Genomic DNA, 27,137 nt, shown 5'->3' with positions numbered 1-27,137 from the left:
CTATTTCCACCTCAGTAACAGCGCCCGTCTTCTCCCCTGCCTCAGCTCATCTGCTGCTGAAACCCTCATCATGCCTTTTTCACCTCCAGGCTCCACTATTCCAATGCTCTCCAGGCCGGCCTCCAATCTTCCACCCTCTGTAAACTCCAGCTTATCTGAAACTCGCACCAAGTCCCCTTCACCCAACACCGGGTCAAATAGTCTTTGTTCTGCACTATTTTTAACACTAATGAACAAATGTGTTCAAAGTAATTTTTTTAAAGCACATTTTTTACAAATTACTATAATTTTTCTCTTGAATTTTTGCTCGCAACCGTGTCCAGGAGATTAATATTTAATTCCTGGAGTTTCCGGGACAGCCCTGGAGAGAGAGAGAGAGGATAGAGAGAGTCACAGAGAGGATAGAGAGTCAAAGGGAAAGAAACGGAGAGACAGAGAGAGAGAGAGAAAGAGAGAGAGAGAGTGAGAGGTAGGATATAGAGTCAGTGGGAGGATAGAGAGGCAGAGAGAGAGAGAGAATGAGAGAGACAGGGAGAGATAGAGACACAGAGAGAGAGTGGGGATAGAGAGAGAGGGAGATAGAGAGAGGATCGAGAGGGAGTCAGAGAGAGATTAACGAGAGAGTCAGAGAGAGGATAGGGAGACAGAGGGAGGATAGGGAGACAGAGGGAGAATAGAGAGAGAGCCAGATAGAGGATGGAGAGGGCGTCAGTGAGAGGATAGGGAGTCAGAGAGAGGATAGAGAGAGAGACAGAGAGAAGATCAAGAGAGAAATAAGAGGATAGAGCGAGAGCCAGAGAAAGGACAGAGGAAGGGAGAGTCAGAGAGAGGATGGAGAGAGAGTCAGAAGGAGGAAAGAGAAAGAGTCAGAGAGGGGATAGAGAGAAAGAGAGTCAGAGAGAAGAAATAAAGTCGGAGGGGGGATAGAGAGAGAGTCAGAGACAGGATGGAGAGAGTCACAGAGAGAATATAGAGAGAGGGAGTCAGAGAGAGGATAGAGACAGAGTCCGAGAGAGGATAGAGAGAGAGGGAAAGAGTCAGAGAGAGAGAAGTATGTTTCCCTGGAGAGAGATAGACAGATGATAGACAGAGTAACAGAGAGGATAGAGAGTCAGAGAGAGAGAGAGAGAGACGGCGAGGGAGAGAGAGAAGAGAGAGAGAGAGGCAGTCAAAGAGAGGATAGAGAATCAGAGGGAGAGAGAGAAGGAGAGAGAGAGATAGGGAGAGAGAGAGACAGGGAGAGAGAGAAGAGAGACAGAGAGAGGATAGAGAGACAGAGGATAGAGAGACATAGAGAGGATTGAGAGAGACAGAGAGAGGATCGAGTGGAAGTCAGAGAGAGAATAGAAAGAGAGTCAGAGAGAGGATAGAGAAAAAGTCAGAGAGAGGATAGAGAGAGAGTCAGAGAGAGGATAGGGAGATAGAGGGAGGATAGGGAGAAAAAGGGAGAATGGAGAGAGAGTCATATAGAGGATGGAGAGGGAGTCAGAGAGAGGATAGAGAGGCGGAAAGAGGATAGAGAGACAGAGAGAGGATAGAGAGAGACAGAGAGAGGAGAGAGAGAGACAGAGAGAGGATAGAGAGAGTCAGAGAGAGGATGGAAAGAAAGTCAAAGAAAGGATAGAGGGAGAGACAGAGAGAGGGTAGAGAGAGAGTCAGAGGGAGGATAGAGAGAGAGTCAGACAGAGGATAGGGAGAGAGTCAGAGAGAGGATAGGGAGAGAGTCAGAGAGTGGAGAGAGAGTCAGAGAGCGGATAGAGAGAGAGTCAGACAGAAGATAAAGAGAGAGTCAGAGACAGGATATAGAGAGTTGGAGAGAGGATAGAGAGAGAGTCAGAGAGGGACGTATGTAACAAGAGAAAGATTAGTGAAGACAAATGTAGTTCGCTTACAGTCAGAAACGGGAGAATTTATAATGGAGAACAACGAAATGGAAGACCGTTTAAACAAATACTTTGGTTCTGTCTTCACCGAAGAGGACACAAATAACTTCCCAGAATATTTTTCATCTGTCTTCACAAAGTAGAGGGATGTGCAGGGATTGAAGTTAAGGGAGAGAAATAATGGATGAGGTAAACAATTTAAGAGAGGAGGTATTAAGGGGATTAGTATTTTTGAGAGTGGATAAATCACCAGGTTCGGATGAAATGTATTCCAGGTTGTTAAAAGAAGCAAGGGATGAAATAGCGGCGGCTTCAACAATCATATTTCAAACTTCACAGGAAACAGGCGTAATGCTGGAGGATTGGAGGACTGCTAACATTGTACCGTTGTTTAAAAAGGGAGCGAAGGAAATAACGAGTAATTACAGGCCAGTCGGCGGAACCTCGGTGTTGGCAAATTATTGGAATCAATTCTGAGGGACAGGATAAACTGTCACTGAGAAAGGCACGGACTAATCAAAGACAGTCAGCACTGAACTGTTGGGGGGAGGGGGTCGTGACTAATTAACTTGATTGTATTTTTGGAGGAGGTGACAAGGAGAATCGATGAGGGTAGCGTTATTGATGTAGTCTGCTTGGATTTTAGCAATGCTTTTGACAAGGTCCCAAATGGCAAATTGGTCAAAAAAGCAAAGGTCCAAGGGATCCAAAGGAATTTGCCAAATTGGATCCAAAGTTGGCTCAATGGCAGGAAGCAAAGTGTAATGATCGACGGATATTTTTGCGACTCGAAGGCTGTTTCCAATCGGGTGCCGCAGAGCTCGGTACTAGGTCCTTTGCTTTCTGTTGTATACATTAACGATTTGGACTTAAAAGTAGGGGGCATGATTAAGAAATTTGCGGGTGACACAAACATGGGCCATGTCGTTGATAGTGAGGTGGAACGCTGTAGATTGCAGGAAGATGTCAATGGACGAGTAAGATGGCCAGAAAAGTGGAAAATGGAGTTCAATCCGGAGAAGTGTGAGGTAATGCATTTGGGGAGACCAAAGAAGGAAGGGAATTCACAATAAATGGGACGACACTGAGAGGTGTAGAGGAAGTGAGGGACCTTGGAGTGCATGTCCACAGATCCCTGAAAGCAGCAGGACAGATAGATAAGGTGGTTAAGAAGGCATATGGAATATTTTCCTTTATTTGCCGAGGCATAGAATATAAAAGCTGGGATGTTATGCTGGAACTGTAAAAAACATTAGTTAGGCCACAGCTTGAGTACTGCGCACAGTTCTGGTCACCACATTACAGAAAGGATGTAATTGCACGAGAGAGGGTGCAGAGGAGATTTACGAGGATGCTGCCAGGACAGGAGAATTTTAGCTATGATGACAGATTGGATAGACTGGGGTTTTTTTCCTTGGAGCAGAGGAGGCTGATGGGGTGATTTGATTGAGGTGTACAAAATTATGAGTGCCGAGATAGAGTGGATAGGAAGGACCTATTTCCCTCGCCGAGGGGCCAATAACCAAGGGGCATGGATTTAAAGTAATCGGTAGAAGGATTAGAGCGGAAATTAGGTTGATTTTTTTTTCACCCAGAGGGTGGTGGGGGTCTCGAACTCATTGCCTGAGAGGGTGGTAGAAGCAGAAACCCTCAACTCATTTCAGAGATGCCTGGATGTGCAACTGAAGATCCGTAACGTGCAGGGCTACGGACCAAATGCGAGAAAGTGGGAATGGGGTGGATGGCTCGTTTCTCAGCCGGCGCGGACATGATGGGCCGAATGGCCTCCTTCTTTGCCGTAAATGTTCTGTGATTCTATGCTTCTATGACATGTTTGGGAACAAAGGGTTCAGTGAGGAGGAATTAAAGGAAATTAGTATCAGTGAAAGACAAAGTGCTGGAGAAATTAATAGGACTGAAAGTCGATAAATCCCCACGGTCTGATAATCTGCATCCCACAGTGCTAAAAGAGATCGCCATGGAAATAGTGGATCATTGTTTATAATCTTCCAAAATTCTTTCGATTATGGAACAGTACCTGCAGATTGGAGGATGGAAAATGTAACCCCACGATTTAAAAAAGGAGGGAGAGAGAAAACAAGGAACTACAGACCGGATAGCCGAACATCAGTAATAGGGAAAATGCTAGAATCTATTATAAAGGATGTGATCACAGGACACTTAGAAAATATCAACGGGATTAGACATCGTCAACATGGATTTAAGAAAGGGCAATCGTGTTTGACAAACCTACTGGAGTGTTTTGAGGGTGTAACTGGTAGAATAGATAAGGGAAAAGCCGTGGATGTGGTTTATTTGGATTTTCAGAAGGCCTTTGATAAAGTCGCACATAAGAGGTTAGTATGCAAAATTAAACCACATGTGGTTGGGGGTAATACACTTGCATGGATTGAAAATTGGTTAACAGACAGGAAGCAGAGAATAGGAATAAATGGGTCTTTTTGCTGGTGGCAGGCGGTGACGATTGGCATGCCACAGGTATCAGTGTTTGTGCCCCAACTAGTCACAATATATATCAATGATTTAGATGAGGGAACCAAATGTAATATTTCCAAGTTTGCTAATGACACAAAACTAGGTGGGATCGTGAGTTGTGAGGAGGATGCAAAGAGGCTTCAAGGTGATTTAGACAAGTTAAGTGAGTGGGCAAGAACATGGCAGATGCAGTAAAATGTGGTTAAATATGAAGTTATCCACTTCAGAAGGAAAAAACAGAAAGGCAGAGTATTATTTAAATAGTGATAGATTGGGAAATGTTGATGTACAAAGGGACCTGGGTGTCCTTGTACACAAGTCACTCAGCGCAATCATGCAGGTGCAGCAAGCAGTTCGGAAGGCAATTGGTATGTTGGCCTTCATTGCAAGAGGATTTGAATATAGGAGCAAGGATGTCTTACTGCAGTTACACAGGGCCTTGGTGATTCCACACCTTGGGTATTGTGTGCAGTTTTGGTCCCCTTACCTAAGAAAGGATGTACTTGCCATGAAGGGAGTGCAGCAAAGGTTCACCAGACTGATTCCTGGGATGGCAGGACAGTCGTATGAGGAGAGATTGGGTTGACTCAGCCTGTATTAACTAGAGTTTAGAAGAATGAGAGGGGATCTCATTGAAACGTATACAATTCTTGCAGGGCTGGACAGACTGGATGCAGGGAGAATGTTTCCCTTAGCTGGAGGGTCTAGATCGAGGGGGCACTGTCTCAAGATACGGTGTAGGACATTTAGACTGAGATGAGGAGAAATTTCTTCATTCAGAGGGTGGTGAACCTGTGCAATTCTCTGGCACAGAAGTCTGTGGAGGCCACTGAATATATTTAAGAAGGACAGAGATAGATTTCAAGACACTGAAGGCATCAAAGGGTATGGCGAGAGTGTGGGAAGATGGTATTGATATAGGGGATCAGCCATGATCATATTGATTGGTGGAGCAGGCTCGGAGGGCCGAATAGCCTAATTATGCTCCTATTATCTATGTTTCTATGAGAGAGAGGTGGAGAGAGAGAGGTAAGAGTGAAAGAGAGAGAGAGACAGCGCGAGATAGGCAGAAAGGGAGAGAAAGAGAAAAAGAGACAGACAGAGAGAGACAAGGAATGAGGGGCAGAATGACAGAGAGAGAGAGAGAGAGATTCAGAGCGAGAGCGACAGAGAGCGGCAGACAGAGAGAAACAGGGAAAGAGAGATCGAGAGAGACACACAGACACAGAGACAGACAGAGACAGACAGAGAGGGAGAAAGTTAGGCAAACGGAGAGATAGAGATTTCGAGAGAGACAGAGAGATAGTCGGAGAGAGAAAAAGAGACAGAGAGACAGAGTTTGAGAGACAGAGAGACATATCATATCCGCTCCATCTTCAAGACCGCCTCCTTCCACCTCGGTAAAATAGCCCGTCTCCATCCCTGGAACATCCAGGACAGTCCTGGAGAGAGATAGAGAGATAGAGTGATAGATAGAGAGAGAGGGAGAGAGAAAGACAGAAACAGAGAGTGATAGAGCGAGAGGGATCGGAAGAGGGATAGAGAGAGACAGATAGAGAATGACAGTGACAGAGAGAGAGAGAGAGTAAGAGAGAAACACTGAGAGAGAGAGAGAGAGAGATGTCCCGAATTTGAGTGAATTTCCGACAGCTTTTGAACTTATTACCAGCAGTGAGAACAGACTATGAAATGGTAAACGTGCGTGTTAACCAGCAGAAACTTGATAAAGTGACCTTCTGAACTGGAAATCTGAATATTCATTTCATCGAATCTAAAAAGTTTGGGTCACTTTGTCCCGGGTTAACATCTATCTTGATTTTGCCTTGGAGTGAGGGTAAAGAAAGAAAGACTCACTTTATACAGCGCCTTTCACCACCTCAGGATATCCCAAAGCGTTTTACAGCCAATGAAGCACTTTCGAGGTTATCGTCACAGTTGTAAGGTGGGAAAAGCGGCAGCGGATTTGTGCACAGCATGATCCCACAAACAGCAAGGTGATAATGATCAGATAATCTGTGTTTTAGTAATATGGGCCAGAACATCGGGGCGTACTCCCCCTGCTCTTCTACGAAATAGTGCCATGGGATCTTTTACGTCCACCTGAGAGGGCAGACGGGGCCTCAATTTACGTCTCACCTGAAGGACGGCACTTCCGGCAGTGCAGTACTCCCTCAGTACTGTACTGGGAGTGTCAGCCTAGATTTTGTGCTCAAGTATCTTAGATTTGAACCCACAATTATCTAATTCAGAGCGTGACAATGTCTTAATTGAAATTAAAAGCATTTGCAGGGCGCGCCCTGCAGCATGTATAGTGTCCAAATATGAAAACAGCTGTAAACGATTTTCTTAGTTTTAAGTTTTATTTTTGAAAAGATGCACCTACGACTCAAAAATAAATTGCTGTTAATTCAGAAGCCATTTTCGGTCTTCATGTGAAATTGTATTGTAATGTAACCACACAGTCACGTGGGGGAGCTCGGGAGCAAATTGATTGGAATTCGATATTTTAATCGCATATTCATTTGTAGCACAGCTCAGCTCAATTCGAACCCAATGGTTCTACAAGGGACAGCTGTCTCTTCAATCTCTCTCCCTCTCCGTCTATGTGTACGCACGTGCGTGCGTATATGTGTGTGTGTGTGTGTTACATTTAATGAACTAAAGTTAACCAGAACCTGCTCAAAAGACACAGCAGATCCAGATGTTGAAGGTGTGTTGATTTCCTCCTTCTCTCTGCTCTGTTGGTGGGAGGCTCATTTCCAGTCCCAGGTTTTTGTCTGTTCCCCATGTCTGTTGTGTGTGTTTCTTTGAACAGTTTGTCAGAGAGTTTCACCGCCTCAGGATCTTTACAAAGAGAGAGAGAGAGAGAGAGAGAGAGAAGCAGCTCCCATCCTGTTCCGAAGGACTCTGTCAATGATTGATTTTAAATAAACAATCCAGCCCAGTGTAGTTAAACCTTGTCCCCTGTAAATCCAAACGCAACATATTGTGATCAAAGTTCAGTATTTCACAGGGCGATTGTGTCCCAGACACGGATTGTTCCCACCTCTATAAACTAAACGCAACTCTTCACTGTAAAAAGTGTCTGCCCAAACACAGCCCGTTTAGGGACTGAACCCCTCAAATAACCGTTACAATGAACATTACAATTGAAGCGATGTGTTCCCTTTTACCCACTGTGTGTACTGTACATGTACAGGAGCTGACACTGAGACACACACGGGATGTACAGTATCGGACGGGACCGAATCGTTCTCTTTTACCCACTGTGTGTGCTGTACATGTACAGGAGCTGACACTGAGGCACACACGGGACCTACAGAACCAGACGGGAGTTGGTTCCCTTTTACCCGCTGTGTGTGCTGCACATGTACAGGAGCTGACACTGAGGCAAATAAGGGACGGACAGAACCAGACGGGAGTTGGTTCTCTTTTACCCGCTATGTGTGACCTGTAAATGTACAGGAGCTGATTGTGAGACACACACGGGATGTACAGTACCAGACGGGAGTTGGTTCTCTCTTACCCTCTGTGTGCTGTACATCGTTGCTGGGTCAGAATGTTGGATCTCCCCGACCGAAAGTCACTGTGGGACAACCTTCACCACATGGACAGCAACTGGTTCAAGAAGAAGGCCCGTCACAACCACCTACTCAGGGGGCAACTAGGGATGGGCGATAAATGCCTGCCTTGCCAGCGACACCCCCACATCCCGATAATGAATGAAAAAAGTGTTTTTTACTTCCTTTAAAAGAAAGCAATTCTGACCCAGGATCTCGATCTGCAATTTGCTCTCATATTTTCTCTTTAATAATAATGAGAGTCCATCTACCACTTCAAGTATTTCCAGTTTTATTTCACACTACAAACCTTTGATGTTTTGGATTCAGGTTAATCATTGGTGTTTATTATTTTATTGATTATGAACTTTGGAAAAGTACATTCCGCGCTGTCTTAACAGATCAAATGGACAATCGCTGCCTGTGATCACACAAACACTCGCAGCCCGGGCCTGCACTCCCTCAGAGATCTGAGCTGTCTCTGTCCCTCTGAACTGAACTGATTCCTCCATACTCTGAAACAGAGGTAAAGGATTAAACAGGCGACTGATCCATTAGGTAAAAATGCCAGAAACACTCGTTAATATTTAAATTACAAAAAAGTCCCCCGTATAATGTAAAAAGGGAATTGGGGAAATTCTTGAAAAAGACAACTTTGCAGGACTATGGGGAAAGAATGGTTCCAGGGATCAGCGACCTCATTACGTGGAAAGACTGGAAACGCTGGGATTGTTCTCCTTGGAGCAGAGAAGGTTGAGAGGAGATTTGATGGAGGTGTTCCAAATGATGAGGGGTCTAAACAAAGTAAATAAAGAACAACTGTTCCCATTGGTGGAAGAGTCGTGAACCAGTGGACACAGGTTTAAGGTGATTGGCAAAAGAACCAAAGGCGATATGAGGAAAAACTTTATTATGCAGCGAATGTTTAGGATCTGGAATGCACTGCCCGAGGGGGCAGAGGAGGCAGATACAATCGTGGCTTTCTAAAAGGAATTAGATAGGAACCTAAAGGAGAAAATACTGCAGGGCTAGAAAGAAAGGGCGGAAGTGTGGGATTAGCCGGATTGCTCTTGCAGAGATCTGGCGTAGGCTCGATGGGCCGAATGGCCTACTTCTGTGCTGCAACCATTCTGTGATTCTAGGAGCGGTAGTTGGGGAGGGGGGGGGGTGCGGGCGGGGGAAAGACTAATCGGAGAGCACTTTCAAAGGGCCAGCACAGGCACAATGGGCCGAATGTCTTCATTGTGTGCTGTGTCATTCTGTGGGGAGGAAATTAGTATTGGGCAGTGGTGTGAATTGGCATTATTGCATCTGAAACCTGTTAGTTGGTCCATTGATAACCGTAGAGTGATTGGTAGAAGCGATACGGCCCGAGATCAATATTTATTTCTAGATACACGATTTTAACTCCCCCTTCCGCCCGGAAGGCACTGGCGAAAGTTTGGCGGGCAGTTAAAATGAGGGCAGAGTCCTAACCTTAACCATCTCTTTCGATCAGGCGTGAGGGACACCCAAGAGACAGCTCGGTCACCGGGACCTGATCTGGGGAGCAGCGACCAATTCCCGGACAGGCCAGACCTGCCCGGAGGGGGTCAGTGGGCTAGAAGAGGACCCAGGCAGGTGAGCAATTAAATTTTAATTTCAGGTGCCCTCCTTGTGCCAGGAGGGTCTTGACTGCTCCTGCGGGCCACACAATGAATCATTGGGCCTCGTTTGCCCCATGGCGATCGCGACCATAGGCGCCCAGCACCCCCACCCTCAGCCCGTTCCACCCCTCAACACTTAACTGGGTCCCCGGCTGCGGCCTCCTGCCGCCGTATTTCTGCTCCCGCCCATCGGCCAGGGAGTGGAGCTGGCCAAGTTAGGGCAGGGTCAGCGAGTAACATTTTACTAATAAGGCCCAGCCGTTAACTTCAAAGGAACATAAGAACATTGGAACATATGTTCATATTAATGGAGGCATGGAGTCCAAAAACAAGGACATTATTCCTGAACCTTTATAAACCACTGGTTAGACCTCAGCTGGAGTGTCGTGTACAATTCTGGGCCCCACACTTTACGAAGGATGTCAAGGCCTTAGAGAGGGTGAAGAAGAGATTTGCCAGAACGGTACCAGGGGTGAGGGACTCGAGTTACGTGGAGAGACGAAAGAAGCTGGGATTGTTCTCCTTCGAGGACAGAAAGTCAAGGGGAGAATTAATAAAGGTTCCAAAATCATGAAGGGTTTTGATAGAGTAAATAACGAGAAACTGATTCCAGTAGCAGGAGGGTCAGTGACCAGTGACCAAACGGCAAAAGAACGAAAGAGCCAGAGGCGATATGAGGAAACATTTTTTTTACACAGCGAGTTTTAATGATCTGGAATGCACGGCCTGAAAGGCTGGCGGATGGAGATTCAATAATTACTTTTAAAAGGGAATTGGATAAATACTTGAAGGGAAAAACATTACAGGGATCTGGGGAGTGGGACTGATTGGATAACTCTTTCAAAGAGCCGGCACAGGCACGATGGGCCGAATGGCCTCATTCTGTGCTGTATGATTCTATAATACTATGATAGTACGATCGGCACATGGGAACAGGAGGAGGCCATTCAGCCTCTTGAACCTGTTCCGCCATTCATTGAGATCATGGTTGATCTGTCTCCAAACTCCACCCTCCCGCATCGGCTCCACGTCCAGTAATACCCTTGGGCGAGCAAAAATCTATCGATCTCAGATTTAAAATGATTTTAAAGTGCCTGCATCTATTGTTTTCGCGGGAGAGAGTTCCACACTTCGACCACCATTTGTGTGGAAAAGTGTTTCCTAACTTCTCTCCTGAATGGCCTGGCTCTGATTTGAAGGTTTATATCCCCTTGTCCTTGACTTCCCCACCAGTGGAAGAAGTTTTTTCTCTGACTACCCTATCAATTCTGTTGAAAATCCTAAAAACCTCAATGAAATCATCCCCTTAACCCCTTATATTCCAGGGAATGCAATCCTAGTTTATGTAATCTCTCCTCATAATCTAACCATTGGAGTTCTGGTAACATTCTGTTAAATCTGGGCAGCAGTCATTCGAAGGCCAATTTATCATTTCTAAGGATGGTCCGAGTCTTTAGGTTCCAAGACTCCCGTCGGGGCTCACTTCACTCACCCCGCCCCCACTTTAAAACCGGGACCTATGATTCTATAAAAAAATGCATTGTCCATAAAAGGATGGGCTTATTTAATAAAAATCATTAACACTCGGACTCACTGAATCAGCTCCAAGTTTTTACAGCTGAGGATGAGGTTTCGCAGATCGGGAACACATTGGTCCGTGAATTGGTTTCCATCCAGGTACAGCATCGTCACGGAATGGTTCATACTGAAAGCCGTCTTGAGATCCTCAATGCCAGCAGCTGTCAGATTGTTATCCTGCAATCTAAAGAACGAAAGGACTGACATTTATATATAGGGCCTTTCACCACCTCAGGACATCCCAAAAAGCTTCACAGCCAATGAAGTGCTCATGTGGAGTGTAGTCCCTGTTGCAATGTCGGAAACAAGGCAGCCAATTTAAGCATAGCAAGATCCCTCAAACAGGAATGTGATAAATGATCAGATCATCTGTTTTTAGTGATGTTGGTTGATGAATAAATATTGGGCAGAACACCGGGGGAGAACTCCCCCCTGCTCTTCTTCCAAATAGTGACCGTTGGATATTTTACATCCACCTGAGCGGGGCAGACGGGGCCTCGGTTTAAAGTCTTATCTGAAGGACGGCACCTTTGACAGTGCAGCAATCTCTCAGTACAGACCCTCCGACAATGCAGCGCTGCCTCAGTACTGACCCTTCGGCAGTGCAGCGCTCCCTCAGTACTACCCCTCCGACAGTGCAGCGCTCCCTCAGCACTGAACCTCCGACAGTGCAGCACTCCCTCAGTACTGACCCTCCTACAATGCAGCGCTGCCTCAGTACTGAACCTCCGGCAGTGCAGCGATCCCTCAGTACTGGAACCAGGGAGTGTCGGCCTGGATTATCTGCTGAAGTGTCTGGAGTGGGACTTCTATCCAGAAGCTACTGACTGAGAGACAAGAGCGCTACCGACTGAGCCACTGCCGACACCTGTGATTAATAATTGATATCGGAATTAAGTAAAGCTCGAAAAGGCAGTAAGATCTTGCAATATATTTAAAGAACAATGAGTGATTACAACTAAAGCAGTGAGTTTGGGTCAAGCCCTCTATTTACACCCAGCTTGATTTTACTCTATTGATCAACGGTAAAATCAGGCGGGGTGTAAAACAGGACCCGACTTGCCCCGACCCGGGCGGGTTAGATTAACATCTGGAGCATCACTTACTCCAGCCTCTCCGTTTTACAGTCCGGGTGCCTCAATGCCAGAGATAATAGTTTGACTCCTGCGTCTCCGATATTATTGTGATTCAGCCTGGACACAAAGAGAAAAAGTGTCACGGATAAGGTAAAAAAACAAATCTCGCTTCTGATCTAAATCTCTTGCAGTTTACAGGAAAGTTTCTCCTTAGAGCAGAGAAGGTTAAGAGCAGATTTGAAGAGGTGTTCAAAATCATGAAGGGTTTTGATAGAGGAGATAGGGAGAAACTGTTTCCAGTGGCAGGAGGGTCAGTAACCAGAGGACACGGATTTACGGTAATTGGCAAATGAACCAGAGGGGGAGATGAGGAGAATTCTTTTTACGCAGCGAGTTGTGATGATCTGTGATTCACAGCCTAAAGGGAGGTGGAAACAAATTCAATAATAAACTTCAAAGGGGGAATTGGAGAAATACTGGAAGGGAAAAATTTGCAGGAAAGGGGGAGTGTGGGACTAATTGGAAAGTTCTGTCAAAGATCCGGCACAGGCACGATGGGCCGAATGGAATGCGCAAAAAAAATCTCCTCTTCTCCCCTCTGGCTCTTTTCCCACTTACCTTAAATCCATGTCCCCTGGTTCACGACCCTTCTGCCGCTGGAAACAGTTTCTACTTATTTTTACTCCAACAAACCCTTCATGAGTTTGATCACTTCTATCAAATCTCCCATTAACCTTCTCTGCTCTAAGGAGAACAACCCCAGTTTCCTCAATCTCTCCACGAAACTGAAATCCCTCAACCCTGTTACCATTCTGATAAATCCCCTCTGCATCCTCTCCGAGGCCTTCACATCCTTCCAAAAGTGCAGTACCGAGAATTGGCCACAATACGACAGTTGGGGCCGAACCAGTGCTTGAAAAAGGCTTGGCGTAACTATATACGGAGAAAAAACAGTGTACCTTTTAAGAGATGAACAGCTTTTAACCAGATTAAGAGGCAGGGAAAAGGGGGGGGGGGGAGAACAAAAGGGAGAGGTCTGTGATGGGGTGGAACACAGAAGTGATTCAATGGCAAAAGTGGATGATGTTGCAAGGCAAAAGGGGGCGGACAAGTATTGAAACAAAAGACAGGTCCAGAGGAGGTGGAATTGGTTGCAGCAGAATAGCAGAGAAGGTGGGAAGCAACAAAAATCTGGAAAGGAGGAGAAGGCTCTTGTGGCCCTGGAATGTGTAGTGGAAGAACGGTGGGCCCAACTGGAGGAAGGCACGTATTGAAGTTTATTTAAGTGAATTACAGCCGGGACATATAACAGGCGACACTGGGACACTGTCCCGTTTTTGTGTCCCTACTCGTTTCCAATTTCAGCCCTCCCTCTCCCGTTAATAAATACCTCAGAACTTTGCATTTGTGCATCGCGGGGACCAGTCGCTTGACCCCTTCCTCCTGGATGTAGCATTTCTCCAAATTCAGCTCCTCCAGAGTTTCGCACAGTCGAACAACGTGGGAGAGCACGGCGCAGTCGAGGGGGCTCAGCCTCAGCGCGAGCCGCGGGTTGGAATCCCCGAAGTTCAGCCTTTCCACCGCCCCGACTGTCCGCTGGGCCAGCGCACTGTTCTGAGACTCGCACAGGTAGTGGAACAGATTGAGGAGCTGTCTCTTGCCCGCGTTCCTGTCTGTCCTCTTGATCTCAGCCTGAACGTTGATCTTCAGCCAGTCGACGGCCTGGCAGATGGTATGGTGGTTCAACGGGCCCAGGATCTCCTCCAGCTGCTCGGCGGAGGCGGGCGACGAGAGGCCCACCACGAAGCGGAGAAAGATCTCAAAGCGGCCGTCGTCCTTCCTGAACGCCCAGTTAAGGAGTTCGAACACGTTCTGGCGCTTCGGGGTCAGGTACTGAGCCAGGGCGGCAAAGAACTCTTGGATAGTGAGATGGAGAAACGTATAGACAACATTCCTCGCCTCCTCGTCCCTCTCCAGGATCTCCATCATGAAGCCGGAAATGAACTTAGAGGGCTCCAGCTGGTGTTGGCGGAAGTGATCTTCGTTGAAGACGATGACCCTCTCGGAAACTCCCTGGTAGGCCATCTCCCCGGCTCGGAGCAACATGGCCCGCTGGTCTTCAAAATCCCGACAGTGGTTCCTCAAGAGGTTACAAACGTAGTTGGAGAAGAGTTGCGTGATTGTTTTGGGGAGCGGTCGTTTCCCCTCCGGTTGAGTGAAGAGCGGGCCTAAGGTGGAGCACGTGATCCAGCAGTAGGAAGGGTTGTAGCACATGGTGTACAGGATCTCGTTCTCCTCAACGTGTTTGAAGACGTCGGCGGACAGTTTCTCGTCCCCGAAGAAGCGTCTGAAATAATCCTTCCGTTCGGCGGCGAGGAAGCCCAGAATCTCGGCCCAGAGGTTGATGTTGGCCTGTTCCAAAGAGTCAAGGGCGGTTGGTCGGCTTGTGAGCAGCACGGAACACCCTTTCAGCAGCCGTTCCTGCACCAGGCAGCGGACAATCTCGGACACTTCACATCTGCTTTCGGGCCCTGTACAGCCGTGCCCAGAGACTTGACTTGCCCCACGGCCGGTGAAATCAATCCTGTACTGGAACTCATCCAACCCATCGAACACAAAGAGCAGATATTCCGGCCTCATCCATATCTCTCCAAGTATCTTTTCCAAATAAGGGTAGGACTCTAACACCATGTCTTTCAGGGACGTGCTCTCCTTTACGGCGTTGAGGTCTCTGAATTTGAAATGAAAGACGAATTGGAACTGAGGATAGATGTTCCCCAAGGCCCATTCATGGACCATCTTCTGGACCATGGTGGTCTTACCGATCCCGGCCACCCCACTGACCACTGAGGTCCCAGACAGGCTGCTGTGGCCGAAGCTACTCCTGAACAGTTGATGGATGCGGATCTTCTCCAGTTCACTGACCACATGCTTCTGCTGCCACTCCTCGTGGTCCCTGCCTCTGGCCAGCAGCTCGTGCTCCACTAGTCTCCGCTCCCGGAGAGAAGAAATAACTACCAGTTCGGTGTAGCGATTGGTGCCGGAGAAACTCTTTGCCTTGTCCCTTCCTCGGATGGCGCCTTTGGCCACCCTCTCGTTTTGGGAGCAGAGATGTTCCTTGTGCTGCTTCTGGATATCTTTCGGGGCAACATTAACAACGCCATTAGTGTCGATCTCCGTGTCATGTCAGGCCGCTCCACGGGGTGGAAACATATCTCGATCGGATTGACGGTCCGTTATACGTCCTGCCTGATATTCAATACCATGAACTGCAATATTGGGCGAGACATATAACGGACGGTGGATGAAATACCGCCTGTTTTGCACCAGCTCCCGAGATGAGTTTCCACCCCACACCTATTTACTTTAGCATTGGGTGCGATTTTAACTCTGGGCAATGATGTAAAATGGCCGATGTCGAATTGGTCGCCCGTTCTACAAGTGGACCGATTTTCCCATCCATTGCCTCCAGTGGAGAGGAAAATCGGGCGGAGTGTACAACAGGCGGCTAATTCGATATCACCTAATTTGCATCGTCGGCAAAAGTTAAAATGACACCCAATGGAAAGAAATTGGGCGGAGTTTAAAACGGATTGGTGATTCGCTAGCGCCCATCTTGCCCTAAAAAAATTTACCCCTCCCCTGCCAGAGACTAGAAATGACCTTCTGCCTTATTCGGGTACCAACATTTAATGTTGGCGGTGAGGGATCTTAAGGGTATCGTACAGGTCCGTTCAGACTTGCTACCCCAATATGATGAACAGTAATTTCTAGTTTCATACACTGTTCCTTTTCCAGCTTGCAAGAGGAAACTTCTATTTCTGCCATTCGCAAAGTTACATATCGCAGTGAAACGCTCGTTTTAACATTCAAAAGGCCGAGAATTACCCTGGAATCTGCTTCCTGGCCGCTCGCAACCTGCTCGTACCTCAATCAGTTTCCTTACATTGTGTCTGAGACTGCAGTGTTGTATCGGGAAATTTAGCACCATTGTGTACTGGATTCGAATGAGGTTTCTCTCCCCATTATTTTAGCCAAGGTCGTAAAGACATTCGTTACCAGCTCAGCTAGAACAAAGATGGCAGAATTTCAGACTAAGGCTCGAAGAGTTTATAGGCCACCATTTCAAGAGGAGACTTCAAGCCTTTGGGAGTGTCGAACGATGGGATAAACAGAGTGGAGCAGGATGGAACTTTTTATCTGTTTGTCTCTCTCTTTCTGATTATCTATATCTCTGGCTCTCTCTATATATATGTCGCTCTCTGTCGCTCTCTCTCTCGCTTTGTTTCCCTCTCTCCCTCTCTGTCTCACTCTGTATCTCTCTCTCCCTCCCTCTCTGCCTGTCTCACTCTGTCTCTCTCTGCCCCCCCCTCTCTCTCTGTCTCTCTGTCTGTCTCTCTCTGTCTCTTTTGCTCTCTACCCCTCTGTCTCTCCCTCTCTCTCTCTCTGTCTGTCGCTTCCTCTCTGTCTCTCTCTCTCTGTCTCTCTCTATGTGTCCCTCTCTCTCTCCCTCTCTCTTTCTGTGTCTGTGTGTTTCTCTCTCTCTGCTCTCTCTCTTTGTCTCTCTCCCTCCCTCTCTGAATCTCTCTCTTCTTATCTCTAACTCTCTGTCTTTCCCTCTTCGAGTCTCTCTCTCCTTCTCTATCAGTCTCTGTCTCTTCCTATCTGTCCCTCAGTCTCTCTGTCTCTGTCCCTGTCTCTCTCTCTCTCCCCGTCTCTCTTTCTTCCTGTCTATCTCCCTGTCTCTGCTGCACGGCATATATATATAAAATATATTAGAAAGGGGACTAGTGCCAGAGGACTGGCGGACAGTTAATGTGACTCCTGTATTTAATAACGGAGATAGAACCAGTCCACGGATCTTTGGACCAATTAGCTTAATGTCGATGGCAGGAAAGGTAATGGAATCCTTACACAAAGATGTAATAGAAAACACGTAGAAACCAAAAATATAATAAAGAGTAGTCAGCACGGAATTCAAAAGGGAAGGTCATGCTTTGTCAACCTTTGAATTCTTTGAAGAAGTAACAGAAGGTGTAGACAATGGTAATGCAGTACATAGCATATGTTTGGATTTTCAAAAGCCTTCGATAAGCTATCGCATAGTAGACATCTGACTAAGGTCAGAGCATGTGGACTCAGTGGACAAGTAGCAGAATGGATAGCAAGTTGGCTACAAAACAGAAAAGAGAGTCGGGATTAAATGTAGTTACTCAGACTGGCAAAAGGTGGGAAGTGGTGTTCCACAAAGATCGGTGCTGAGACCACTGTTGTTCACCATTTACATAAGCGATGTGGACTTAGGAATCGGGAAGTACAATAACAAAATTTGCAGACATCACCAAATTGGGGGTTATAGTTAATACAGAGGAGGACTGCAACATTAATAAACATGCAGAATGTGCGTGTAATTGGCAAAATAATTTCAATACAGATATGTGTGAGGTGGTACATTTTGGTTGGAAGAATAAGGATGCCACATTGGAAAATAAGAGTCTAAATGGGGTAAGGGGTTAGAGGGATCTGGGGTACAGATGCACAAATCACTAAAAGAAGCGACGCAAGTTAATAAACAAAGCACGGGTTCATTTCTAGAGGGAGAGAATTGAAAAGCAGCGAAGTTATGTTAACCTTATATCGAACCTTGGTTAGAACACCCTAAGAGCACTGTGAACAGTTCTGGTCTCCATGTTATAAAAAGGATAGAGAGGCACTGGAGCAAGTGCAAAGAAGATTTACTGGAATGATATCAGGTTATATATGTCAGGAAAGATTGAACAGGCTGCGGCGCCTTCCTATAGAAAAGAGAAGGCTGACCAGATAGACATCTTGAAGATTATGAAATGATTTGATAGAGTACATGCAGAGAAGATATTTCCACTTGCGGGGAGACCTGAACTAGGAATCATAAACTTGAGACAGTCACCATTAAATCCAGCAGGGAATTCAGGAGAAACTTCGTTACACAGGGAATGGTGAGAATGTGGAACTCGCTAACATAGGAAGTAGTTGGGGAGAATAGCGTAGATGCATTTAAGGGGAAGCTGGTGTAAAATAATACTGTGTCGGAACAAAAATTGCTAGATTATTTTAAAAAGTACCCTGCGCACAAAAGGGTCAAATAGAAGACTAGAATATCAAAAAACACAAGAACTGCCTGTTCTGCTGATAAGAGATCTCTATTAATCAAAGAACAGATGTCATTCATTGAGATGGCCAGCCTGTAACTAAGCAATTGTCAACAACGTATGTCCTGTATAATGAAATTGTCAAAACATGTCCCAGCCAAGCCATTGAAGTTCTGCTGTGTACATGTAAACGGTGTCACCTGAGACCACATGTTTTCCCGGGGAAGCATAAGATTAGAAGTTTTGACCAGCTCTGTCTTGTCAAACAAAGGAAATAAAGATAATCCTGTTGACTGTTGAATTACTTTAAGGGTCTTCGAACTTGTTACCTGATAAGCAACAAACAAAGATCAATCCAGTGTATGGGAGGACATTTACACCTAATTGAGGCGAACAAGGACCCAGCAATCTTTGTAATAAACAAGCTGTTTAAAGACAAATCGGAAAAGACACTCAGGCTGTGCCTTTTAGATGAGTTTCAGCTAAAGAAAGAGTGGGCGGATCCAACAAAAATATAACGAAAGGTGTGAATCAAAAAACGCAAAGGATCTAAACAAAGCTCGGAACGAGATCTCCCGTTTTACGCTGTTGACCAGAAGACTTGAAACCGGGTAATGCCAACCTTGTATTGTGTTATTGCCGCTGAAATACTGTGTACATTGATGATTCCGCTGATGTTATAATAAATCCTTGTTATACCCATTTGGGACAGCCAAGTGAATTATTGGAAGGGAAACCACGGGCTGAGAGCCCACCAACAGGGGACGCGATTTGAATACGGGATAAACACACGAGGGAGAAAGGAATAAAAGGATACGTTGATGGGGTAGGATGAGGAATGGTGGGAGGAGGGTCTTGTGGAATACAAACACCAGCACGGACCTGTTGGGCCGAATGGCCTGTTTCTGTGCTGTACCTTCTCGGTAGTTCAATTTAATTTCATAGAATTACAATGGGGGAACAGCCAGTTGGACCCGAACAGTCCGTGTTGGTGTTCACCCTCCACAGGAGCAGTATAACTAATCGCATCTGCTCGTCCTGTTCCCATATCGATTTACCCCCTCCCTTTCCTTCAATCACCGATCTAACCTATTCTGAAATGTAGATATAGTCTCTGCTTCAATCACTAACCCTTATTGCACAGTCTCACAGATAAGGAAAGGGTCTATAGCCCATTATCCTCTCGCTTCCCAAAGAGTTAATGCCAATTTTTGTGGTTTTGTTACTGAACTGGAATCCAGAGGCCTGGACTAATAATCCAGAGAACGTGAGTTCAAATCCTACCAGGGCTGTTTGAGAATTGGAAATCAGTTTTAAAAATGCTGGAAATAAAAAGCTGGAATCGGTAAAAGTGACCGGGAAGGTGTTGGATTTTCATAAAAACACAACTGGTTCCCTGATGTCCCTTCAGGGGAAGGAAACCTGCCGTCCTTACTCAGTCAGGGCCTTTCTGCGACTCCACTCCTCACTCGGTTTGGGCCTATCTGCGATTCCACTCCTTACCCAGTCTGGGCCTGTATGTGAATCCAGTCCTTACCCGGTCTGGGTCTATATGTGACTCCAGTCCTTACCCGGTCTAGGCCTATACGCCACTCCAGTCCTTACCCGGTCTAGGCCTATACGCCACTCTAATCCTTACCTGGTCTGGGCATATACGTCACTCCAATCCTTACCTGGTCTGGGCCTATACGTCACTCCAGTCCTTACCCGGTCTGGGCCTCTATGTGATTCCAGTCCTTAGCCGGTATGGGCCTATATGTGACTCCAGTCCTTACCCGGTCTGGGCCTATACGTCACTCCAGACCTTAACCAGTCTGGGCCTATATGTAACTCTATTCTTTCCCCGGTTTGGGCCTATATGTAACTCCAGTCCTTACCCGTTCTGGGCCTATATGTGACTCCAATCCTTAGCCGGTCTGGGCATCTATGTGACTCCAGTCCTCACCCAGTCTGGGCCTATTTGTGAATCTAGTCTTTCCCCGGATTGGGCCTATTTGTGTCTCCAGTCCTTACCCGTTCTGGGCCGATATATGACTCCAGTCCTTACCCGTTCTGTACCTTTTTACGCCTCCAGTCCCCACACCAACGTGGTTGACTCTTAACTGCCCTCTGAGGTGGGCTTAGCAAGAAACTCAGCTGTATCCAAGAGAGTTTAGGGGTGGGCAATAACTGCCTGCGACGCCCACATCTCAAGAATGACTAAAGAAATAAACGATTGCAAGTTATTATTGACGCCCTGTGTACATTCGGGGGGGGGGGGGGGGGTGCGTGGCCGAGGGTGGGGTGGAGATGTGATCTTTCTGACTGGTACAGGTCAGTACTGGGGCAATTTGCATTGGGGCATCAGAAACTTCAGACATTAAGTACCAGTTGGGGGGTGGTGAAACTCGATTTGGGTGGTGATATAAAACGCTCGTTATACTTCAGTGGAGGTGAATATCGGGTGCAGGGCCAATATCGGCGGCAGTTGCGATACGGACCCGTTTTGGGCCCCCCCCTAAATCAAATTTCACCCGCTTAGTGTCTTAAGTTTGAAATCACCATTCATCAGCTGCCGGATCCTCGTGGTATAAATCGGATGATCGCATTGGCTCAGAAGCTGAGCCATTGACTTACCTTTCAGATCACCTGACAGTTTCTCTTCCACCTGACTGCAGCGTGCGTTGTGAAGCAGATTCGGACCTGAGAAAGACGTTTCACCTCATTAGTATTGAGCTTTATCTCTGGGACAAATAGTGAAATAACCACTTCCGGTGGCCAGTTCGAGACATTGTGTCGGACAATACCTTTCTTCTGTATTTCCTTCAATATGTATTTCAGCTTTGGCCTGGCTCCCTGCATTTTCACCAAGGTTTCCCACAATGTCCGTTCTGCGCGGCCGTTCTTTTCCGTCACTCTATCCAGAAGGTATCGAGAGGCTTCCTTTCTGCGTTGGTGCTTCACTGATTGACTGATGAACTGCAATCACCAAGAGATAATGCGGAAGAAAGAAAGACAGAAAGATAGAAAGATAAAAAGAAAAAGGAAAGTTAGACTTTTGCAATTATAGAGCGCCTTTCACGACCTCAGGATATCCCAAAGCATTTTACACCCAATTAAGTACTTTTGAAGTGTAGTCACTGTTGTAATGTATAAAAGGCGACAGCCAATTTGCGCACAGCAAGATCCCACAAAAAGCAATGTGATAATGACTAGATAATCTGATTTAGTGATGTTGGTTGAGGGATAAATATCGGGCTCAGGACACTGAGAAGAACTCCCTCTGCTCTTCTGCGAAATAATGGCCGTGGGATATTTTATGTCCATCAGACAGGGGCAGACGGAGCCTCGGTTTAACGTTTCAACAAAAAACGACACCAAGTGACAGTGCAGTACTCCCTCAGTACTAACACTGTGAGTGTCCACCTGGATTTTGTGCTCAACCCTCTGGACTGGAACTTGTACCCACTACCTGCAGACTCAAAGGCAAGAGTTCTACTCACTGAGTCACAGCTGACACCTGTAATGGTACTAGACCGCGACCATTGTGCTGAAATAACATCACCTTCAGTGGCTTGTTAGGGGAAAGGTTTAGAATTACAAAGAAACAGAAAATACAGAGCAGGCCTCAGTGAGGATCAATAGTAAAACATCGCTCGAAAGTAGCAATAAAATAAAGAAAGATGATTGTTTCCTTCAATGCCTGAAATTCTGGGATTCATTTAACACCCATCTTGAGCCAGTGTAATTGCAGGAAATTCGAGTGTACCGTGCTTTAACCTGGGGGCGGAGCTATTGTAATGAGCCGTGATAGGTTCAACGGAAAGGGATTGACAGATATGCGTACAACAGTCAGGAAATTCAGTTGCAGCGTAACACACTTGCGTCCGAGTTTCTTCGATTTTTAACACTGGGTATTTTTGCTTTACACCCGATTACACGTGTCTCACTTGCAGCGTCCTGCAGGGTTCCACTCAGGCTCAGCGCAACTTCCAAGAACAAGAAATTGTTGCAAGTTTTCAAGAGTAGCTGAGGAAGACCTGGCTGTCCAATCTCTCCAGAATGGTTCTGTGCATTTCTTGGCGCCGGTTAATGGACACAAGCAAGGGCCTAGTAGGTGATTGTCTAACAGCTTTCTTGGTTGGGAAATGGTGGGAGTGTTGGAGAGGGGAGGGGGAGAAGAACATCTGAGCGCCTACATGAAATAATGGGGATAATGTAGGGGAAAACCTGGCGTGGTGTATAATGGCGACCGACTGGGCAGTGTGCGGTTCACACCACCGCCCAAAGTTTAAATTGCCCACATTGGGCTGAGCTTCCAATTTCGGACCTGTCCGATTTTGCTGTACTTTGAGGCCTCCTTCTCAAGATGTAATCGATACTTTACTTTTAATGTTGAAAGTTTATAAAACCCTGGTTCAGGCCCCAGCTGGAGTATTGTGTCCAATTCTGGGCACCACACTTTAGAAGGACGCCAAGGCCTTAGAAAGGGTGCAGAAGAGATTTACTAGAATGGTACCGGGGATGAGGGACTACAGTTATGTGGAGAGTTTGGGGAAACTGGGATTGTTCTCCTTAGCGCAGAGTCGGTTAAAAGAAGATTTAATAGAGGGATTCAAAATCGTGAAAAGTTTTGATGGAGTAAATAAGGAGAAACTGTTTCCAGTGGGAGAAAGTCCGGTAACCAGAGGACACAGATTTAAGGTAATGTGCAAAAGGTCCAGGGGCGACATTTTTTAATGCAGCGAGTTGTGATGATTTGGAGTGCACTGCCTGAAAGGGCGGTGGAAGCAGGTTCAATAGTAACTTTCCAAAGGTAAATCCTTGAAGAGGAAACATTTACAGGGCAATGGGGAAAGAGTGAGGGGAATAGGACTGATTGGAGAGACATTTCAAAGAGCCGGCACAGGCACGATTGGCCGAGTGGCCTCCACCTTTGCTGTACAATACTGCGATACGACTATGATTTACTCTCGATTCTAAATGACCAACGCTTTGACGCAAAATGAGGCAACTGGTGTAATCCAACATACCCCATATTCCTCGTCACTCAGTGAATTTTCTGCCATTAGTGCCAGGGCGATATTCTCCACCAGTTCAACCATCGCTTCCTCTATTCTCTGACGGTAGAACTGGGTGATGACTTGTAACTCTGTGTCATTATAACTGGCCAGAAGTCGTCTGACTCCATCTTTCTCCTCAGCTAAAAAAACAATGTAATTTAACGTGAATGAAAATTGCAACATACAAGATATGATGAAGTAATTTACAAGAATATTGTTTCAGCCGGTTGGCAACCAGTTGTAAATTCCCTCATCAACCCTTACCATTGCCAGTTATATAGTTGATCACCTTTCGAATTGCCCCTTTTCCACTTTTCCCTCCTGTCGGAGTACTTTGTCCTGGTCCCGTTTTCCACCCCTCAGCCATAATGGAAACATCTGCTCGGAATCTGAGCGGAAATAAACTTCATTCATTAGAATAGGTAAATATCGACAATTAATATCCGGTGGATTGATCCAATACAATTAATGGAATGAAGTTACGTTATGAATAGTTATTGATAGAGTAAATGAGGCGAAACTGTGGCAGGAGGATCGGTAACCAAAGGACGCTGATTTAACGTGATCGGCAACAGAATCAGAGGCGGAGATGAGGAAACATGTTTTTACGCAGAGAGTTTTGATGATCTGGAATTCACTGCCTGAAAGGGCGGTGGAAACAGATTCAATTGTAACTTTCAAAAGGAAATAATTGAAAATGAAAATGTTGCAGGGTTATGGGGAGCGAGCAGGGGAATTGGACTAATTAGTTAACTCTTTCAAAGAGCGGGCACAGACACGATGGGCCGAATGGCCTCCTCCTGTGCTGTATGATTCGATGATATCACAATTCTACCTTATTAAATTGTAAGGGGTACAATTATTAAGGTCTTCCTTCACTGCTTTCTGGCTTCACTGCTGAAGGTTAGAATTAAAAATTCTTTTTCACAACTCTCTCACTTCCGGATAGCTTAAGGGTGGCAATTTGAACCTATCTCGGCCGCCGGGAAACGGCCGAGATTGGTTTTACACCCGCCGCCCAATATTACTCCCTAGAAGGAACGAAAGAACGGATGTTTATACGGCACATTTCAGGACCTCCCAAAGCCGCTGTACAGACAATGAAGGACTTTTTTGATGTCTATTCAGTGCTATAAACGGAGGGAATCACGGAAGCTGGTGTACGGACAGCAAGATCCCACAAACATCAAGGACTTTGTAATAGGGCCCTAACTTGTAAGCATTGGATTCCTCTCTTGCTTTCAGGTCTGTTGGGTAGGACATTCCAAGGTTATAATCACGACTAGCACTCGGGGACTGGGATCTGCGATTCCAGACCGTCCTCCAGGTGATATAAAGTCCTCAGAAAACATGTTATTATGACAGATTACATCAGGAACTTCTTCATCCTACAAAGTGTGATCAACACATGGAACCAACTCCACGTCGTATTAATGACTATCGGCCGTGGAAGAAGGTGGATGGTTCGCAGTCCCGCTCCAGAGACTTGAGCAGACAATCTGGGCCGACACTCCACGGTGCCAGTACTGAGGGAGTGCTGCACTGTGGTTGGTACTGTCTTCGGACAAGATGTTAAAGTGAGGAACAGGAGGAGGCCATTCAGCCCCCTTAAGCCTGTTTACATAGGAACAAGAGGAGGCCATTCAGCTCCCCTCCAGCAAGTTACATAACAGGAGTAGGCATTTCAGCCCATCGAACTTTTTACACAGGGACAGGAGAAGGCCATTCAGTCCATCGAGCCTGTTACACAGGGACAGGAGAAGGCCATTCAGCCTATCGAGCCTGTCACACAGCGACAGAAGAAGGCCATTCAGTCCCCCTCGAGCTTGTTACATAGGAACAGGAGTAGGCCTTTCAGCCCATCGTGCCTGTTACACGGGAACAGGAGAAGGCCATTCAGTCCCCCTCGAGCTTGTTACATTGGAACAGGAGTCGGCCTTTCAGCCCATCGAACCTGTTGCACAGGAACAGGAGGAGGCCATTCAGCCATCGAGCGTGTTCCGTCATTCAATCAGCTTGTAGCTGATCTGTAGCTGAACTCCATCTAATCTCCCCCACCACCCCTCACTTGGTTCCGAAACCCCTTGTTGAACAAAAATCTATCAATCTTAGTTTTCAAATTTCCAATTAACCCCCAGCCTCCACAGCTATTTGTGGGAGAGAGTTCCAGATTTCTACACCCCTTTGTGTGAAGAAATGCTTCCTGACATCACCCTGAACGGCCTGGCTTTAATTTTAAGATTCTGCACCCTTGTTCTGGACTCCCCCCACCAGAGGAAAGAGTTTCTCTCTCTACCTATCGAATCCTTTAATCATCTTTAACAACTCGATTATTTAAACCCTCACCTTGCGACTGAAAAGCTGATCAGTTAAACACACAAAACGTTTTGCCTTTCAATTCAACATTAATCTATCAGGATAAATGTACAACTACGCGGATGTTAAGAAATTTAAATCCATAATAGACAGAGTCGGGTAATTTGCTTTTTTCCTACCTTGTAGTGTAGCACCTTCTAAAGTGACTCAGTGAACGTATGTCTTCTTATCAAACACACCCAGAGCAAACTCCACAAACCTAGCCTTTTCGATCGAATCATTACAGAAGTTCCACTCCACACGCCGGCCAAAGTTCAGCTTCAGATCACAGTCACCAAGGGAGACGTCAGTCCAATCGATAAAACATACTGGATCCTGAGCTTTATAAATAGATGCATGAAGTACATAAGCAAGGGAGTTATGCTAACCCTCTATGAAACACTGGTTAGGCCTCAGCAGGAGTATTGTGTCCAATTCTGGGCACCACACTTTAGGAAGGATGTCAAGGCCTGCGAGAGGGTGCAGAGGAGATTTTCTAGAATGTTTCCAGGGTTGAGGGAATTCAGTTACATGGAGAGACTAGAGAATTTGGAATTGTTCTCCTTACAGCAGAGAAGGTTACGGTGAGATTTAAGAGACGTGTCCAAAATCATAAAGGAAGAAAGAGCTTTCATTTATACAGCGCCTTTCATGACCTCAGGACGTCCCAAAGGGCTTTACAGTCAATTAAGCACTTTTAAAGCTGAGTAACTGTTGAAATAGAGGGAAATGTGGATACGGTGGTATATTGGTTATGTTACTAGACGAGAAATCCAATAGGCCTGGATTAATGATTCAAAGTCATGAGTTCAAATCTCGCCACAGCAGCTGGGGAATTTAAATTCAATTAATTAAATAAAAATCTGAAATTAAAGAAAAGCTATTATCAGGATTGGTGGCCATGAAACTACCGGATTGTCACGAAAAGTCATCGAGTTCACTAATGCCCTTGAGGGAAGGATACCGGTCGTCCTTACCCGGTCAGGCCTATATGTGACTCCAGACCCACAGCAATGTGGTTGATTCCACAACGCCCTCTGAAATGGCCTAGCAAGACAGTCATTGTAAAATCTCGCTATGAAAAGTTATTATAAGAATAAAACCGGACAGACCACGTAGCACCGGACACGACAAAGGCAAACGAAGCCCTGTCGACCCGGCAAAGTCCTCCTCACGAACGTGTTGGGGACTTGTGCCAAAATTTGGAGAGCTCTACCACAGACTAGTCAAGCAACAGCCTGATATAGTTATACTCACAGAATCATACCTTTCAGCCAACGTCCCAGGCTCTTCCGTCACCACACCTGGGTCCGTCCTGTCCCAACGGCAGAACAGACCCACCAGACGTGGCGCTGCAGTGATATACAATCAGG

The 27,137-nt window shown here is 46.2% G+C and overlaps 1 protein-coding gene across 1 annotated transcript; it reads right to left on the bottom strand.

The window, feature by feature from the left end:
* LOC137318165 (NACHT, LRR and PYD domains-containing protein 3-like) lies at positions 1-23,451 on the bottom strand. Its single transcript, XM_067981125.1, has 8 exons — positions 23,380-23,451; positions 21,154-21,325; positions 20,984-21,049; positions 13,630-15,376; positions 12,858-12,983; positions 12,270-12,356; positions 11,180-11,347; positions 1-226 (listed from the first exon to the last, which is right to left on the bottom strand). The coding sequence occupies exons 1-8, from the start codon at positions 23,449-23,451 to the stop codon at positions 1-3; spliced, it is 2,664 nt and encodes an 887-aa protein (XP_067837226.1).
* Positions 23,452-27,137: the final 3,686 nt, after the last annotated feature.

This window comes from Heptranchias perlo, unplaced genomic scaffold (genome assembly GCF_035084215.1).
Source record: "Heptranchias perlo isolate sHepPer1 unplaced genomic scaffold, sHepPer1.hap1 HAP1_SCAFFOLD_66, whole genome shotgun sequence".
Classification (NCBI taxonomy): domain Eukaryota; kingdom Metazoa; phylum Chordata; class Chondrichthyes; order Hexanchiformes; family Hexanchidae; genus Heptranchias; species Heptranchias perlo.
This window is presented reverse-complemented; position numbering and strand designations above follow the sequence as displayed.